This window comes from Neopelma chrysocephalum, unplaced genomic scaffold (genome assembly GCF_003984885.1).
Source record: "Neopelma chrysocephalum unplaced genomic scaffold, ASM398488v2 Primary Assembly neopelma1_122, whole genome shotgun sequence".
NCBI lineage: Eukaryota > Metazoa > Chordata > Aves > Passeriformes > Pipridae > Neopelma > Neopelma chrysocephalum.
In genome coordinates, this window is record NW_020897784.1 from 180,751 (window position 1) to 199,177 (window position 18,427).

The 18,427-nt window shown below is 54.5% G+C and overlaps 2 protein-coding genes across 3 annotated transcripts in view; one reads left to right on the top strand and one right to left on the bottom strand.

Annotated features, from left to right (window-relative positions):
- Positions 1–18,136, bottom strand: part of FGD2 (FYVE, RhoGEF and PH domain containing 2) — a 30,368-nt gene extending 12,232 nt beyond the window's left edge. For both annotated transcript variants that reach the window (XM_027697745.1, XM_027697747.1), the window contains exons 1-2: positions 18,121–18,136; positions 8,866–8,871 (exon numbers count right to left, since the gene is read on the bottom strand). The gene's annotated coding sequence lies outside the window, so the exon portion shown is untranslated. The remainder of the gene's footprint in view (positions 1–8,865; positions 8,872–18,120) is intronic.
- Positions 104–9,339, top strand: MTCH1 (mitochondrial carrier 1). The gene is made up of 12 exons (XM_027697740.1): positions 104–121; positions 430–583; positions 1,587–1,693; positions 2,122–2,199; positions 2,488–2,545; positions 3,280–3,331; positions 4,078–4,137; positions 7,273–7,366; positions 7,719–7,766; positions 7,948–8,015; positions 8,705–8,780; positions 9,183–9,339. The coding sequence occupies exons 1-12, from the start codon at positions 104–106 to the stop codon at positions 9,255–9,257; spliced, it is 888 nt and encodes a 295-aa protein (XP_027553541.1). The 3' UTR covers positions 9,258–9,339.
- Positions 18,137–18,427: the final 291 nt, after the last annotated feature.

An 18,427-nucleotide genomic window follows, 5' to 3' on the forward strand; every position in this document is an offset into this window, starting at 1 on the left:
GGGGGGCACCTGTAGAATGGAGGACCCCGATATGGAATGGGATAGGGTCCCTGTGTATAATGGGGATCTCTGTGTAAAAATGGGGGGCCTGTATAATAGGAGGATGAGGACCCCCTATACAGTGGGGGCTCCTTTATAGTGGGGGCAGTGGGACCCCCTCCTGTGACAGGGGATGAGGGCACCTCGTACAGTGGGGACCCCTATAAAATGGGGGGGATGAGGATCCCCTCTGCAGTGGGGGCTCCCATATAAGGAGGGATGGGAAACCCCTCTATAGTGGGTATCCTGAGAACCTCTCTGAAATAGGGACCCCCTAAAATGGGGGAGCAGGGCCCCCTGTACCCTTGGGACCCCATATAACGGGAATTGCCTGTGTCATGGCATCCCCGTGTATCTGAGGGTGATAGGGGCAATGTGGCCCTTTGGCAGCTCGTGGATGCTGGATCAAGGCTTTGGGAACACCAGGACAGGGACGTGCTCACGGGGTTTCTCTCACAGGTTGGGCACGAGCCACTACCTCCAACTGTTGGAAGAAATGTGCTGGGAAGGAAGGTCCTGTACCTGCCTGGCTTCTTCACCTACGGTGAGTGAAGGTCCCCTCCTGCCAACACTGCTCCAAAACAACCCTGCAATAACCTGTCCCCCCTGCCCTGCTCATTGCTGTTGTAGATGGAGCCCTAAGGGGACAGAAAGACCAAGAAAAGAGAAGGTAATATGTTCAGAAGGAAAAAAACAGTAGTATTTTGCTCTCTTTGGGAGAGGTGGGTGAATATTTTGTGACCTGCTGTCACAGAGGTTTTGCTGTGGGGAAGGGGAATGCACAGTCCTGAAAGCTGAGTTGGGCCAATCCCAAAATCTCTCAGCAGCACCCATGGGTTGGGAACCAGCACAGGAGCAATGCAAGAGCACTGGAAACCCATCCCGAGACACCCAGGGCTGGAAACGCTCTGATGCTGCCCTTTGGAAGATGCATTTTCCAAACAGATGGACAGTGTTGGGTGATGGAGGGGGCAGAGCCCTCCTGGCTTCACTTGGACAGCACCAGTTGGGGATCAGGAGCAGTCAGTACCCACCAGCACGCAGTGGGTTGTCTCCCACCTTGTTCTGTCAGGGAGAAATTGGATCTGTTGTCTTTTTTTTGTGAGGAAGTTTACCTGGGAGGGGGGGGTGGGGCAGGAACTAAACATGGGTTTGTGAGATCCACATTAACCCTGAATCTGACCCCTGGGGGTGGAGGGAGAAGGTGACACCACACAGCACGTGGGATGATCCCTGGTGACACCACGTGGGATGATCCCTCCCGACCCTGGTTCAGTCCAAACTTGCCTTGTAGCCCTTTCAGGTGAGCAAAACCATCAAAAGATGAGAAGGAGCCCAAAATACTGGAGCTTTCCTTCCAGATTAGACAGATGGCAGGGAATAAGAATTCTTGGCATCCTGTGTGAAGCTTATTTAGAACTGTTACATTAATAAATCACTTATGGCGGGACTGGTGTGGTTTTGGCTGAGTGCTGGAGGTGTTTGGGGTGTCTCTCCATGAGCTGACCCCTCCCTGACTGACAGCAGCCTGGTGTTTACTCACCCAGCCAGACACATCGTGGAAGTGGATGGGAAAAGAGGCCTCTTCCGTGGTCTGACTCCTCGCCTCATCTCAAGCACTTTATCAACCATCACCAGGGGGAGTGTGAAGAAGGTAAAGGTCGGATTCTCTCTCCATTAATCACCTTGCTGGGTCAGTCAGTGCTACTGCAGCAGAGCTGGGAGCCTGCAAGTGCCTGCAGCCAGCCAGGACTGCACGTGGAGGACCAATGCACCCATCCCTCTCCATGTCCTAAGGGCTTGGAATAATCCTCCAGCACCCATATCCCCAGAACTTTTTTTCTTTTAAATTAATTTTAATTTAATATGAACATTCCCTTGCCTTTTAGCTTTTGTCAGCAGTTTCATGACCCCTCTCTTCTTCTATTTTACTTTCCATCCTTCCTTCTCCTGTATTCCTTCTTGCCTTTTTGTCTTCTCCTCACATCTAGAGTACAACTGTTCCTGGTTTCCCCCTGTTCTCAGACATTGTGGGGCAGCATCTCTATCAGTTTTGACCATGTTTCTTCCTTCTCCACTCAGGCTTTTCCACTGGAAGACATGGAGCACGTGTCTAACAAGGATGATGTGAAAACTTCCCTTAGGAAAGTGGTCAGAGAGGTGAGAAGTGGATATTGCACGTTAATGAGTGATGGGGAGATCCCACTGGGGATGTGGAGAGCAAAGGAAGCTCAAGCCATTGTCTGTGGGTGAGATTTCTTGGAGAGAAACTCAGGGTGAGAAGTCCGTGGTGTCCAGCCATGAAATACTTCATAGGAATAGAGGTTTGCCACGAAGAACAGATTTCAAGAGGGACCCAAAATGGGTTTCCCCACATTAAGGGAAAGGGCCTGATCTGTGCAGGTGGAGCAGCACAGCTTTTCATCCAGGTGTGTTTGCTCTCCCCAGACATCCCACGAGATGATGATGCAGTGTGTGTCCCGGGTTGTCTCACATCCGCTGCACGGTGAGTCCTGTCCCTCCCCCTGGCAGCCCCCTCCAGGCTGAGGATCACCCCAAAACCCTCTTTACTCACACTCCTCTGTCATACAAGGCTGATGCCTGGGTTGGCATCAGGGACTAAGCCAACCCAGTGATGAGCTGCTCTCTTCCCGTTCATCCAAGAGCTTGTCCCAGAGATCCCACTGGGGTTAGGGCCAGTAGCAGCCTTCTAGGACCTAAAGAGCCTCCAAGAGAGCTGGGGGGAGACTTTTACAAGGGCCTGGAGTGACAAAACAAGGGAGAATGGCTTCAAACTGCCAGAGGGCAGGGCTAGATGGGATATTGGAAAGGAATTCTTCCCTGTGAGGGTGGGGAGGCCCTGGCACAGGTTGCCCAGAGAAGCTGTGGCTGCTCCATCCCTGGAAGTGTCCAAGGCCAGGTTGGACAGGGCTTGGAGCAACCTGGGCTAGTGGAAGGTGGCCCTGCCTGTGGCAGGGGGTTTGGAAAAAGATCATCTATGAGGTTCCTTCCAGCCCAAACCTCTCTGTGATTCTACAAAATCCTTCCCACCACTTACAGGCCCAGCAAAGGCACCCGTTTCTAATGAGTCTTGCAGTGATGAGGAGCACTGAGAGGAGCTGGACGTGCTGTGAGTTGAGGGAAGGGAGAGCAGGAGGGTCAGGCTGAATTTTCCTTCACATCCATTGCAAGCCAAACTGGATTTGTTTCTTTACCAGCCCTGTGTTTCTTTCCTCCCAGTGATCTCCATGCGCTGCATGGTCCAGTTTGTGGGCCGGGAAGTCAAATACAGGTGAGTGGCTGCACCTCTGGAGGATCTGGGGGTCAGGGGTGCCAGGTGCTCCCATGCCATGAGAAATACAGCAACCCAGGAGGTTTGGGAGAGCAAAAAATGAATCTGAGCTGTGGTTAGAGGGTGGGTGACTGCAGGGTGAGGGGACATGGAAAGGCTGGTTCTATCACACCACTGTTCCACCTTGTGCCTGTGGGGTTTGGGGGCTGTAACTCACCTTGCTGATCACACAGCCTTTTTGCTTTATGTGTTAATGGAAAGAGAAGGCAGCAGGGAGGCAGAGGAGATAATACAAAGCATTGCAGGATTTTTCCAAGTTTTTTCCAGCAATACCTGGCCCTCTGCAGTCACATGGAAGTGTGCTAGACAGGATTGCAGCTAACCCATGACAGCCAGTGTGAGTTCCCAAAGGCAGGACAGGGTCCTTGGGCTGAGAATCAAACCATGTCATGTGCTGTGGTTGTGGCACTTGTGTCCACTCACACAAAGCCACGCAGAGCTCTTGTACCTTCAGCATTAAACAGTTGTCTGCAGGGTGAGTGTTGTCCTGGGTGTTATTGGAGACTGGGAGAGTGCAGACATGACCTTCCTTCCCTCAAACCTTCCTGGTTTGAGGAGAACAAGCTGCCTTCTGCTGGAATGATGGCTGGGGAGGCACTGCTATGGCTGGGGGCTGCATGTGAAGCTGCACAGGGCAGGGATGGAACAACCCCTGCACGCTCACAGCTCTTTTCCTTTCTTGGCAGTGGTGTGTTCAGTGCCATTGGCAGGATATTTAAGGAAGAAGGGATCCTGGGATTCTTTGTGTACGTGAGTTGTTTAAATATTTTCTCCCACGGTCCAAAGACACCGATGGCTCTCCTGGCTGCTCTGCCAACCTCAGCCAGAGCCACACTGAGCTGAAACCTTGTCTGACCAAGGGACTCTCACATCACCCCCCTGAGCACAGATTAAATCTGTGCCTTTGACAGGGCTCCTGTTTGGCCATTAAGTTTGCCCCAGATCTTATCTTCAATCAAACCTTCAGAACCCAGAGGAAACCCTGTATTTTTTCTTATCTTCCTTTTTCCCTTAACCCTTCTTTGTGTTTCAGTGAACCATTTAGAGCATTTGTTTGTGCAACAGGCACCAAGATCAAGTGCAACAATAAGGTCCCTTGTTGAAATGAAAGCCAGGGCCTGGATAAGCAGCACATTGGTCTGCAGGGCTCAGTGAGTGCTTGTAATGAGCTGGTGGCAGCAGGTTTACCTGTGTGGTGGGAGTGTGATGCTGCCTTGGCTCAGCAGCGTTCCTGCCTGGACCAGGAGGAGCTGAAAGATGCTTCCAGCTGCTTCCAGGAAGGTGGCAAATTGGTGGCATCACTGAAATGGAAGTTTAGTGGACACCTTTTTGCTTGAAGCCTTAATTAATGCTTCCTGCCTTTCTTTTTCACATCTACACAAAAGAAGAACCACCTGCTGTCTCTGCTTGTGGTGGGGAGATAACTCACTGTATTATGTCAATAATAGTAAAGGCAGCTCTGAAATTTCAGGAGGGGTTTTCAGGATGCCTTTGGCTCTGCAATGACAAAATGTAGGCCTCCAGCTGAAACCTGAATGCATCAGGAAGAGGGAAGCAATCACGGGGGTCTTGTGAGGAAAGGGCCAGGGGTCTGCAGAGCCCCCATCAGTTGAGTGTCACTGCATCTTCTCAGCTAAGCTGTGCAGCTCCACATCTCCTCCATTAAATCCAGGTTCCTCTGGGATAGTCCCTGAGTGTGGGGTTTGGTTGGAGCAGGCTGCCCACAACCCTCCACCTCCCAAGGAAGTGATATGAAAGCAGCCGCCACATTCCCTTCCATCCACATAAAATAAACACTCCTGGTCGCCTAATTAGTTCACAGGAAAGGCTTTAACACAACCCAAATTGTCTCAGGAGGGCTCTGAAGTTCTACATGCTCTATAACCCTGTTAGGAAATCCCACTGCTGTGAGGGGAACACAAACTGCATCTGAAGGACCAATCTGCTGGGTTTCTCCTCTGAGCCCTCCTGGTGCAATCCCAGCACATCCACTCCCTTAAAATCATCACAGTGCACTTGTTTCTTGTGGTCTTATAACCCCTACACAGCAATAATAGCAGCACACACTCTCTGAACGAGTGCCTGGCTAGAGATAAGTCCACCCCCAAAAAGTCTTTATCTCCTTTCCCCTCCTATCTGCAGCAGGCTCCTGCCAGGCCAGAAAGGTGTTCCCTGAGCTCTGAAGCTGCTGTGCATGGTCAGCTCAAAGGTGATTTGTCTTTTGCACTGGGGTTTCCTCCCCCTGGATCACATCACTGTACATCATTCAGGCTTCCTCATCTGCCTGTTGCTGTTCCAGCTTTTCATCATCTTCCAAAAACATTCCTAGTCCAGATGTTGAACATCTCACCAGGTGTGAGAACTGTACTACTGACTTTCTTATGGCAATAATAGTAAAGGCAGCTCTGAAGTTTCAGGAGGGGTTTTCAGGCCTGATGCCTTTGGCTTGTTGGGTTTGTTTAGTCCCTTTCTGCAGTTTTCTCCCTGGTCTCCAGCATCCCATAAGCTCAGGGCCAGCATCTGTCATTATTTTGGAGGGGAGGAAAGGATGAGATCCTTATTGCAAGTGGAACAAACAATCCAATTCTCTGTCAACACAGCGGTGAGGTTTTCCTTACGTGGCTCCCCTGGCCCAGCTTTCTGTTTCTGGACTTTATTAAACCCCCATCGTATCTGCAGCAGTTCAGGGGCTTCAGACTTGAATTTGAGTTAGAGAAAGGATGTTTTTTACAAAGGCTGAAAGCCAAACACAAAGCAGACCATCTCTTTGGGACCAGAGGGCTTTGATTTCTTTGTCCTGTCTGCTGCTCTCACGTCTCACATCTTTTAAGCCAGCGGATCTTCTGTTGAAGATTTCTGCTGTGCTTGGTCCCTGAGACCTCAGCTGCATCCCCAGAGCTGCCAGGGCCTTGAAAATACAGAGGTTGTCTCCAAAAAGTGCCAGCACAGCACGCTGGATCAGAGTCCCAATTGCTGCTCTGCTGCTGCAGCAACCACAGCAGGAAAGAAAACTGGTCCCCTGCTCCAAGAGGCAGTGTCGTGTTTGGGAGGAAATGAATAAATCAGTGCTTGGAGTTGGCTCTTTCCAGCCCAGCAAACGCTCGTGTGGCTCTCAACAGGCTCATTTTCAGAAGAAGTGACCACATCTGCTGGTGAAACACAAGTTTTAACGCACACCTGGATCCTTTTGTGGTGGAACAAGCCCTGCAAAAGCAGGACACCCTGTGCTCGATGGCTGCACTGGTGCAACAGATGCTGCCAAAGCACCAGCAAACTGGAGAAACCCTTTGGAATGTTTTGTTAATGTTTTTAGTGCCATTATCTGCAGAAGTTGGGGGTGCTGGCGCTGCTAGGAGCTCTGGTGTGTTGGTGGGAGGCATAAACCAAAGAACTGTGCTCCTGGGAGCAGCAGGGACTGGGAAAAATCAGAAGGACACAAGTGCTGCCCCCAGTTAATCCCACTTTTCAGTGGAGTGGGTTGTGCAGGAACAATCCCTGTCATTTTGATCTCTAAAAGAAGGGAGATTCCACAATGAGAATCCTGCATCCAAAAAAGCATCTGGAAAAATGGAAACCACTTCATCTGTGTCTTGCTTGGGTTTCTGAGCAGGAGTTGGGCCAAGGAGGGATTTTGAGATAGAACAAGGGGAGTTGAGTCATGCTCAAACAACAGATTGCAAACACTTCTCACTCTAGAGCTGAGTGAAGGCTGGGAGATCTCTTCCCTGAAACCTTTTTCTCTGTTTCAGTTCCTCCCAAAGTAAAGATGCATTTTGAGGAGTGGGTGTCCTTTGTGCTGGTGGAGGGAAGGAGGGCTGGGCACCTCAGAAGGTGGCACTGGGACCCTCCTGCACCTCACACCCCTCCTTTTGCCGTTGCAGTGGTTTAGTCCCTCACATCCTGGGGGATGTCATCTTCCTCTGGTGCTGCAACCTCGTGGCTCATTTCATCAACACCTACGCAGTGGACGATAACGTGAGTGGAAGTGCCCCATGGAGGGTTTGGGGTCTGGACCAGGCACCTGCAGTTGGAAGGAGTTACTGGGAAGCAGGGGCTGATTTAATACAGATACCTGGCTTTGGGTACATCCCTGTGAGAGGGCTGAAGGCGCTGCTCAGGGCTGTGCCTCACCTGCAGTTTGGGGGATCAGATTTGACAGCAAATGCCTTCCCAGGCTCTCAGCTGGGGTGCAGCATGGTTGCTGTTGCTTTTTGCCTTGTTCCTTTGCCCCATGCCCTTCTCCTCAGGCACAGGGGGTGTCACACAGTGACTGTGACAGCCTGGTGTCATCCCTCTCCTCCTCAACCCCTGTGGTTTCTCTTTGCAGTTCAGCCAGGCATCAGTGATCCGGAGCTACACAAAGTTTGTGATGGGGGTACGTAGGCAACTGCCATGTCCTTTCCCCTCTTCCTGCCATCTGGGACCTGAGAGGTTGTGGTCTGAGGGCAAAGGCTGGTCTGTACTTTACATCCAAATGAGGATAACATGCAAAAGCTGGAGATAGCTTTTTTGACATGGTGAGCATTAGAGAGGCTACTGTTCTCCTGTGCTTTCAGATCGCTGTGAGCATGCTGACGTACCCATTCCTTCTCGTGGGAGATCTCATGGCAGTGAACAACTGTGGGTATGTCCCTCACACTGAGATCTAAAGCTTTCCCTTCCTTTCTTGCAGCCCCTTGTTTGAACCCGCTGCTAACGACCGTAAAGCTTTCCTACAGAACCATAAACTCTGTGGCACCTCGCAGAGCTGGCTCGTTTCCTGTCCCAGGTTGCTTATAATTTTAGATCAGAGGGCACAGACACAAGCAGCAGAAAAGCTCAAGTGGAGAGAAATAGGGAGAGTCATGGTGGTGTGGTCCAACCTGAGCTAGACTGGAGGCAGAGGGATCAAAGGGACCGTGCTGGCTCCAGGGAGGGGCACGAGGGAAGCAGAGCTCTTACTGCAGTGATGGGTGCAGACAGGAGCAGGACCAGGCTTGCCTTCCTGATCCCACTGCTGCAGGAAATCTTCTGCATTCGTGCTCATGGGAAAGGGATCCAAGCAGCTGGTGGAGTGTTTTCTCAGTATCTTCTGGCTCTTGAGGGTGTAGATACAGTCCTGGACTCTTAACGTATCCAGGTAACGCTCCTTGTTTGTACACTCCAGGGGTAATTAAATTACATGATCTGGTGCATTGTAAATAACGAGCTGGTCATTTGGCCGCCAGCCCAGTGCAGACACTGCTTCTGTGTCCTCACTTACACTCACTGCTGCTCTTGTGTTACCTGTCTGGATAACGTGACATCCCTCAGCTGTTCCTTGTTGCCACGCAGGTTGCGTGCCGGCCTCCCTCCCTACGCTCCCGCCTTCACATCCTGGATCCACTGCTGGAGGTACCTCAGTGCTCAGGTGAGGGAGCGGGGCACACGCTGGGCTTTGGGCTCCCTCTGCTCCTTCCCAAGGGCTCCAGCATTCCCCAGAAGTGCTCTGTAACCTGCTTCTATCCCTCTGGTTTGGCACTGGTACCAGCCGTGGCAGTGCAGGTCCGCCCGTTACCTGTCCCGAGCTTGCAGCCTGCAAACTTTCAGCCAGTGCATTGCAGCAAAGGGTCTCTGCCCCTCTCCATCCATCATCCCAGAGGGAAATGCCCAACTCCAGCACCCACAGGGCTGAAACACCACTTACTCCTCCATGGCAGCCCAGGGTGCCCAGACCTTTCAGCCCTGCCCTGGGCACGAGTCAGTCCCTGCTAAACCAGCTGCAGTTCCCTCGGCATGGCTGCCCTGACCCCGTGCTCACTCTCCCCCACAGGGGCAGCTGTTCCGTGGCTCCAGCCTGCTCTTCCGCAGGGCTCCCATCCCAGCTGCCTCCTTCCCCATCGACTGATCCTGGGCAGGGACAGCTGATGGACGTGGACTCCTCCAGAAACCCCAAGCTTGTTTCGATATGTGTAATATTTCTATTCTCCGATCCGAAGTCCACGGTGCCAGAACTGACACCTCCTCTCCAGCAAGGCCAGTGACAGACTGGCTTCTGGACATCTGGCTTCAGGCTCCAGCTGGACCAAAGCTCCATCCTCATGGCTGTCTCGACTGGGATGTGTAGCAGAGAGAGCAGAAGGGCGTTGTCTTGTCTCTTTGGTCCAGGCTGCAGCTCTGGAGTCACTGGAGAAGTCCAGGAATCCAGAAAATGCCCAGGTACTAAAGGAGCTGCAGGGACAAAAGACTGCTTCGTGCTGCCCGAGCTGAGAAGCAGCAGGAGATCCAAGGTCACCTCACTGCAAAGGTTATGCCAAGTGACCACCCTCCTGCCTCATCCTTCTGGAGAGGGCACACCTTGGTGTGGCAGGGAGCTCATCCTGGGCAAGATCAACCTGGGATCCATATTTAAGGTTTGAGGGTCCCTGAACACCTGGAAACACCCCACCTCCCATGGGTGTGAGAGGGAAATTATAGGATCAAAACAGAGAAGGGAAACAATCCCACTACAAAGAACAGCAGAGTCCCAAAGAGACAGGTGCAGCTCAGCTCAGGGCAGTGTTGGGACATGGACATGGAGAGAGTGCTTGGGGAGGGATATATGCTGCTGATGTCACTGCTTTGGGAAGGATCTTTGTATTTAAAGTTCACCCAACAGAGCTGCTGGTGTGGGCTGGGCAGGCAGGGAGGGGAGCTGGGTTGGACTGGCCCGACTGCTTTGATGGGCATCTCCCAGGCAGCAGCACCAGGAGCCCTGCTGGGCTCCCAAACCCCAGCATTCCCCCTTCACTGATGGACACGGAGGCACTGGATGCCAGTGCTGCACACAAAGGGCTCAGGGCAGCAGGGGCACCCGGTCCAGGGCTGCCTGGAATAAAGGAGTAAACCTGGAGCTGGCCAAAGGCTCACAAGGCATCAGGTTTAAGGGCTCACAGGAGCACGGCTGGCTCTGTGTAACAGAGCTCACGGGTGGCATCAGGGCAGGATTTGTGCTCAGACAAGAGGTTTTTTGCACCAGTCTGTGCTGTGATGGCAGCCAGGCAGATTTCCCCATTTTGGTTCCCCCACGAAGCAGTCTTTTGCACAGAGGTGATGCTGCACTCCCTGGGAAGAGGTTGTGGGGTCCATGAGCAGGTTCCTGTGTGCTGCAGCAGCACCAGCTGGGGTCACATCTCATCCTGGTCCTCTGGGGACCCCGGCCTGCCATCACACAGCGTTTTTCTCCATCAGACAGGGTCAATCCACACTTCCCAGGCAGGGTTTGCAGGACAGTGGTGGTACTTGCTGGGACTGGCAGTCCCCACCCAGCTCCCTTCGGTGTAGTGAAGTTGGTCCTGTCTGTCCTCTCTCCCTTCCTCCCTCCCCATTTGTGCTACAGTAACAGAAGTTAAATAATGCATGGACCTGTTCCCTAACACCAGAGATGATTTCAAAGAGGATTTAATTATGCTCCAAAATACAGCTATAAAACAACTCTTGGGTGTTCCTGGTTTGTTGTTTTTTTAAAGTGTGATTTTTTTTTTCTGCATGACAGGCTCTCTCAGGGAAGGTTTCAGTTTAAGACAGGCACTTCCTTTGGTGTTTTCCCCAAAGCAGAGCTAAACCAGCCGTTACAAACTCAGTTTCCCCCTGGTTTTCCTCACCTCCGTGGAAGGTCAGGAGGTTTAGGCTGAGCAAGCTGCATTGGGTGCACGTGGAGTGAGGGTGGAGGCAGCAGAGGGCTTGGCTGCATGAAACAATATACATGGGATTGGGGTTTTGGAGTTAAAATTGACCCTGAGGTATTGTGGAAGGGGTGTTGGAGACCCTTTGCTGCTCTCAGACCTGTCAGGTGGGCTCAGCCACTCCATCTTCCCCCTCACAGCATCCTCACCCACCGGCCTTTGCCTGTTCCAACACTGGGCACTGCATCTCCCAGATCACACACCACCTGCTCCGGAATATGTACCTTTACCCTCCAAATTAGGGCCACTTTCTGCTGGTCACATGCCTGTGAAACCTCCTGCAGCCTGTGCACAACCTGGCTGCAGCCCCTGCAGTGAAAAGTGCTATTTCCTGTCCTTTGAGGAATTTACTTAAGGAATTTACCTAAGGAATTTTCTTAAACCTGCACCAGAGCAAGCTTCCTGCCAGCAATTTCTGCCCAGTTCTCCATGACCCACAAACTTTGCTGTAAACACAACACTTGAATATAGTTTTTGTTCACTCAATTTAAATGAAAACCAGGTTTCAAAGCCTTCAGTTCACTGCCTTACCTTGAGGCAGGGGCTGCCATTCTTAGGATGATTAAATATTTCCTCGCCTCTACCCATTTCTACCCCTGGTTCTTCCCGTCCCACACTCCGTTTGAGGTGTCCCACTGCAAGGACAGCATCTGCACCAGGAGCAGGCAAGGACACAACCCAAACCCTGCCTGAGCATTCCTTAAATCGCTGCCCATTAGCAAGTGTTTGGCCCTGCAGCTGGTGCTTGAGCAGCTCAGCCAATGGGGATGGGGCCCCATCCTCACAGGAGAGGGGATCCAGGGTGAAACGTGGTCGGGAGAACAAATGAAGGGATGGAAGGAGGAGGTTTGTGTCTGGCGCCCGGGATGGAGCCGGGGATTTCTCCCACCAACGCTCCTCTATCCACCCAGGAAACAAACTTGTGTTTAAATATTGACTCTTCTGCACAAAACTGGGATGGGTGGGGATCGCGGCCGTTCCGTGCCTGTGCGGCTTATCAGCCTTCAGTGGAAAACAGAGATTGCCGGGACTTTGGCCTCGTCTGCTCCCGGCTGCCCGGGGGGAGAAGGGAGGCAGCGACCGCAGCCGGGAGAGGGAATCTCAGGTCAAGGCTGGTCTGTCTCTCCGCAGAGCTTGGATGCTTGGGTCTGGCAGGATTTAGGGAGCAGCGAGATGCTGGTGGAGCCTTTGTGCCCAGGGAAGTGCAGCTGAGGACTACACCGTCCTCTCCCTTTCCCTGCAGAACCGTCCTGCTAAAGACCTTTCAGTTCAGTCCAAGCCCCTCCCGGCCACGCTGCTCTCCCGCCGCAGAGCCAGGGGGGAAACATCCCAGAAAACCTCTTCTTGGGATCGTATGGTGTCCGTCACCCTGGTGCCTGGTCAGCGGGAAGGCCAGGGGCTGCCAACCCCCCTGGCAGTGAGGGAGGGCCCCGTTCTGCAGCCGTGCATGAGGAAGTGCCCTGCGGCAGCGCTGCCCTCGATAAGGCTGTTTGCGCTGTTCTGCCGCAGCGCCGAGCTCCACGTAGGCAAATAATTCCTTAAAAAAAACACATATATATGTAAGATAATAACCCTCACAGAGGAGATCCTGCCACCAGGGTGGTGAGAACGGCTGGTGCCAGGAAATGCTGAGGGTGGGGACTTGGGCTGGACCCAGGCACCAGTGGCATGGTGGCCCTGTCCCTGTCCCCTTGTCTTCAGTTGGCCCTGTCCTTGCTGTGAGCGGGGCAGTCCTCTGGGATGGCCTTCATCCAGAGCAGGGGGTTTTGGAGGAGCTGGGTCCTACTGCACTATTCCCCCCTAAACAAGGGAAATCCCATCTGGAAACAAGGAGAAGAGGCCATGAAGGGCACGACAGGAAAGCTCAGCACGGTGCCCTGACCTGCCACGATGGCAGTGGCAGCTCCATCCATTGCTGGTGGCCGGTAAGAGGATGGGAAGAATGTGGGGAAGCTGCTTAAATGCTCTACCTTGCCTGCTTCAGGCCTTTTTGGGTGGGGAAACTCCCTCAAATCCCCCCAGGCTGAGCCGTCCTGTCCCCCCCTGGGATGGCAGTGCTCTCGTGGGGAGCCAGCGGTGTTTTATCCCGCCCTGAGGAGACCTGGGCCTTTTGGGGAAGAGGTGGCAACATGGGATGGGCCGAGACTCTTTTCCCTGCGGCCACCGTGGTCCCCATGCACCTCCCTTGGCTCTTGAACGGCACTGGGCCCCCCATTCTGGGGGAGAGGCAGGAGGGGGAAAAAGCCTCCCCAGCTTTAAACTCAGCTCCTCTCCCCCTGCTGTGACCCCACGGCCGGGCTGGCGGGGCGAGGGTCCGCATCGCCACCGGTGCCGCCGTTGTTGGAGGCGCCGGCCCTCGCTGGGAGCATGTGAATCCTCTAATCCCTCGGAATGGAGTTTCTCCCTTAAAAGCCGCCTGCGTTCTGCGGCCGGGCGGCTCTTGTCAGGCTGCCAGAGGAGGCCGGAGCAGCGTCACATGCCGCAAAGTTTTACAAGGCGAGCGAGCGTCTGGGGAGAGGGACGGGAGAGGGGACCGACGCACGCACGCACTCGGACGCGCACGCGGAGAAACCTCCTCCGGGCTCCCTCCGGCTCTCATCCCGACGTTTATTATTTTTTTTTCCTTCCTTTTTCTTTTTTTTTCCTTTTTACATTTGGAAGAACAAAGACTTTGGGGTGGGTTGGCGCGGTTATTTTTCCGGGGTTGGTGTCGGTGGACGGAGGGGGGGAGAGGCTGGAGGTGGAAGGGGGGAGCCGGTGGCTTGAATGCGAGAAAGTCCCAAATTTCCCCTGGCCGAGTTGCCGAGATCGTCTGTGCGAAACTTAAAGAAGGAAAGACGTGGGGGGAGGAGGGGGGGGGGAAATAATTAAAAAATAAAATATGATGACGTCACCCGGAGCAGGGGTGCCTTCCCTGCTGCCTGTCAGATGCGCCTGAAAAGAACAGGGCAATAAAACAACAGCCGCCTCTGTCTCCCTCGTTAAACACGGCACTAATTGGATGTTAATTTCTCCTTGCTCTTCTCGCTGCTCGATTGTGAGGGCTCTGCCTGGCTCTCCCTCTCTCGCTTCCTTTCTTTCCTGTTGCAATGCTCTTGGCAGCTCTGAGGGACTCTGGACTGTGCGCTCTCCTCCCGCTCGTGGACTGGAATAATTCAGGAGCTGGGAGAATTAAAAAAGACGAGGCGCGGGGGCGAACGGTTCAGAAACGGGGCGGGCGTGATGGATTTCGAGAGCTACTCTAATCTCCCCGTTTCCCGTGCATTGTCCTGCCGACTTGGAGCTATTCTCTTCCCATTTGATTTCTCTTCCCCCCCTTTCCTCTTGCGTTGGGTTTGGGCTGCCGGGCAAAAATATATGTTTCGGAAAAAAACCCAGAAAAAAAAGGCACCAAAAAAAAAAAAAAGAGGAAAAAAAGGCAGAAAAAATAGAAAAAAGGCTAAAAAAAAGGCAAAAAAGGCTAAAAAAAAGAAGAAAAAAGGGGGAAAAAAAGGGAAAGGAAAAAAAGCCTGGTTCAATGACGACAAACCCCCAAACCTCCTCCCAGCTCCCCCCGTCTCGCCGCGCTGCCTAAACCCTGCGTGGAAACAGGCGTTTTAGGGAGCCAGAGCAGGAAGTTGTTGTTCTCTGTCTTGCCCAGGTCATCCTTCCAGGGTACGTGTGCAAGGGCGGTGGGCGCGAGGGGCTCGGTGGGCACCCAGCAGCCGTCGGCCGCCCCCCCCACGTTACCCCCGGCCGACGAGGCGGGCGAACAGCGGAGGGGGAGCGGGGGCCGCGTGGTGTTTTGGGGGACGCAAGAGGGGCCCAAGGGACAGGATGGGTGGGGGAGCGGAGGGGAGGGAGCGGGAGGCGGAGGTGGGGGGAGAGAGCGAGAGCCGGGGAGTAAAGTCCTACCTGGGATCGGTGCCAACTTCCTGCAAAGGGTTACAGACCCGCGGCTTTGAGAGCCCACCAGAGGCGAGTGCGCTCTTGTCACGGTTCCAAGGCGAGATGAAGGCAGCGGGAACAGGTACAGCAGATGCCGAGTGGCCTCGTTTGCCCGCCGAGCAGGGCTTCGGCTCGATTTAAACCTCGCCGACGAGGAGGCTTCGGTGCTCCCGCCGGCAGGGGCCTCGCCATCCCGGCACGAGGCCATCGGGGCCGTCGGGTGCCAAGGGTGGGGTGCGTGGGTCGGTGGAGGGGGGGGGTGTGTGTGCATGGCAAGGGGGGGCCTCCGCTGCTCGTTCGCCTTCTTGCCGTTTGGATTAACATGCGGAAGATGCGCCTGTCACTTTGCTTACTGTCAGCGCCGGCTCGGGGATGGGTGACGGCTTTGTTCGGCGCAGCCGGGGGAGCTGTGCCAACTCGGACTTGGCAGGCGAAGCCGGGTGGGCAGGGAGAGGGGGACGAGGGAGCGGGAACGGCTGCTGGGGCGGCTGCGGAGGGACGTGGCCGCAGGCCCGCGTCTGAGCGCGGCGGGTTTCTGTTGGCGTGCGCCTCCCTCTCCCTCCCTCTCTCCCGCGCTCGCCTGCGCCCAGGCTGGTGCAGACAAAATGAAAACGTGTTTTGTTTTGGTTTTTTGGCATCTCCCCAGCAGCGCTACCAACCCCAGCTGCCCCCCCTCCGCTCCCTTCCCCAACCCGACGCGACTCCCTTTTACAATCGGCACAAACCAGGTGCTACAGCAGCAACAAAATAAGGCCAAAAATACCCCCTGGCACCCAAACCGCCCCCAATCCGCCACCCTTGGCAGCGACTGCTCCCAACCGTCCTCCATGGTGGGTGGGTTGTTGTTTGTATGTATATAAATTTTTTTTGTCCCCTTTTTTTTTCTCCCCCCATCGGGTCCCTCTCGCGTTGGGTGTGTGTGTTCCTATTCAAGGACCCGCCACCTCCTGTCGTGCTAAAACCAGGAAGGAGGGAGCCAAGGGCTCATTTCTGCCTGGACGCCGGGGCGGCGGGCGAGGGAGATGGCAATGGAGGACAAGAGGAGGGAGGAGAGGCATGGGCAGGCGGGAAAAGGAGCATGGGGAGGGCGGAAAAAAAATAATCCACCTCCCTAGGCCTTTTGTTTAACCTGTGTCGAGGCAAAGAAAGGTCTTGGATTTTTTTTTTCCTCCCCTTGTCCTTTTTTTTTGCCCTGTGCTTGAGCCTCATGGGGCGTTCTCGAGCCCAACGGGGCAACTTTCCGGAGCGGGCGGTGTCGGAGGTTGATTTTTTGGGAGGTGGCGGGCTCGTCCCACAGGCGCGCGGCTCCGAGTGCAGGAATTCCTGCCAGCTCGCCTTTGTGCCAGCCTCCGTTGGCCTTGGGTGTCTCATTCGGATGGAGCCTGGCATCCAGGCACCGCCCATTTCTTGGCGTTGAGCTGCGAGGAGAAGGAAAGGGGAGAGAGCGAGCGAGAGAAGGGAAAAAAAAAGCTGTCTCACTCAAACTGGCCTTTCTCGGAAAAGGATCCTTCCCCGATGATTGTCCGGATAAGCGGAGCTAAATCCAGCCACTACTCTACAACAAAACCACTCTCTTCCACGGTGCGTCTCTCTTGCTGCCTTGGTACGAAATCGAACCTCACTCTTAATTTTGGTTTTGTTTTTTTTTTTGGTTTTTTTTTTGTTCGTTCGGTTGGGGTTTTTTTTTTTGCTTTCGATTTGAAATAACGTTTTGTTCCTCCAGTTGCTCCGTTGCTTTGTTGTTGCTGTAACCTGCCTTCTCCCCGAAACCCCTTCCCGCCGAATCCTCTGGCCCTTGGTGCTAAAACACCCGACTTTAATCGGTCTCCTATAGAGGGATGTATAGCAGACAGGCAGGTCCCTACGTGCAGTGTTTGGAGCAGCACTGGAGGGTGATTTCTCTCCCCGCCCTCGCCCCACCACCCGGGACGTCCCCGAGAGCCACCCGGGGCTGGGTGCGTGTCACCCGCGCGCTCCTTAACTCCCCACCGGGCACCACCGAGGGGGGAAAAATATGTCAAATCATGTCGGATTTGCAATTCAACATGGCAGCCGCAGCAAACGTGGTGGGAGCTCCCAGCGCCGGGCACACGGTGGGCACGCCGCTCCCGGCCGGCCACGCCAGCGCAGGCTGGGGGCACGGGGAGGGCGGCCGGAGGGAGAGGGAGGACGGGAGGACAGCGGCGAGGACAACCCGGGCGAGGTCAGGGGAGGAGGATAATTTTATATCGTTTTAGGGGGGTGAATTACACCAGGAGCGATCTGGGGAAGGAGGGAACTCAAGCCGTCTGGTTTTGTCAGCGTTAACTGTTTAGAAGCTGGCTGGTTTTCCACGCCTGGCACGGCGTGCCAGGGCGGGCGCGGGGCCGGGGAGATGCCCGGGAGCGGGGCGGGAGCCGGCCCAGGGAGCGCTCCGGAGGCAGCTTTTCCCGGAGCGATGGCGGCCTTCGGGCCGGGCCGGGCGCTGCTGGGAGGAAGCTGCTTTTTGAAGGCACCGGGATGATTAACGGGGCCCTCCTCGGCCGCACGGCACCTCCTGCCTCGTGGAGCTTCACGCCTCGCACCGGGGCGACATTTGGCACCGCTGCACCGAAGCTCCTCAGGCCGGCCCGGCCCTGCCCGAGCCCAGGGGTTGGCCTGGCGCGGGTGAATCTGCCCTCTTTCTGTCAAACTTAATTTAGGCCTGTTTGGGACACAACAAAAGCAGCTTGTTTGCAGGGCAGGGTCCTCCTTCCCGGCGGCTGCGCGCTCCACAGGCGCTCGGAGCCATGAAAGCCACCCCTCCTCCTTCACCAAATTTTTCCTCCTCGTCCCCCCCTGGCCAGCCTCCCCACTCCTCCTCCGTCCTCTGAAAAAAACCTTTTCCAGTGAGTGACATGTGGCCCTACAGTAAAACCTCTGAAAAGGCCACAAAGCACCCAAATGCCCCGGCCCTACTTTGGCTCCGTGACCCACCAGCCTGCACTGGCTGTATCAGCCAAGCTCCGGGAACATCCCCAAAATTGCCTCACCCAGCAGGATGGTGAGAGCCTCCCAGAGATGTTGTCCTGGCTGTTGCACATCTTCCTGACCCCAAAGGGAGCTCTGTGACCTCGTGCACCTTGGTTTAGTGTCTGGGACGCCAGGGTCCAGCCCTGAACCCCCGTAGGTAGGTTTTCACAACCAACCTTCCTTCAGTTTGGAAGCTGAAATTCCCCTGTTGTGGGAGCTGGGGGCAGTCAGGCATTTCTGGGGTCAGACCCCCAAAATGCGTTGGGATTCCCTCTTCAGCAGAGCTTGTGTACACACTAGGTTACATCCAGACCCTTAATTTGAGTGAGAAGGCGAGCACAAGTGTTTTACTCATCAGTCCAGCTTTTCCCTTGCAGATTATTTATACAAACAGGGGCTGGGGTGAAACCAGACCTTTCCCAATTTGCTCCCAGTC

Excerpts from the sequence above, each read along its gene's own strand:
- MTCH1 (XM_027697740.1), top strand. Across the intron at positions 2,546-3,279 it reads TGTCTCACATCCGCTGCACG|TGATCTCCATGCGCTGCATG; the intron begins GTGAGTCCTGTC and ends CTTTCCTCCCAG. Across the intron at positions 7,767-7,947 it reads ACACAAAGTTTGTGATGGGG|ATCGCTGTGAGCATGCTGAC; the intron begins GTACGTAGGCAA and ends CTGTGCTTTCAG.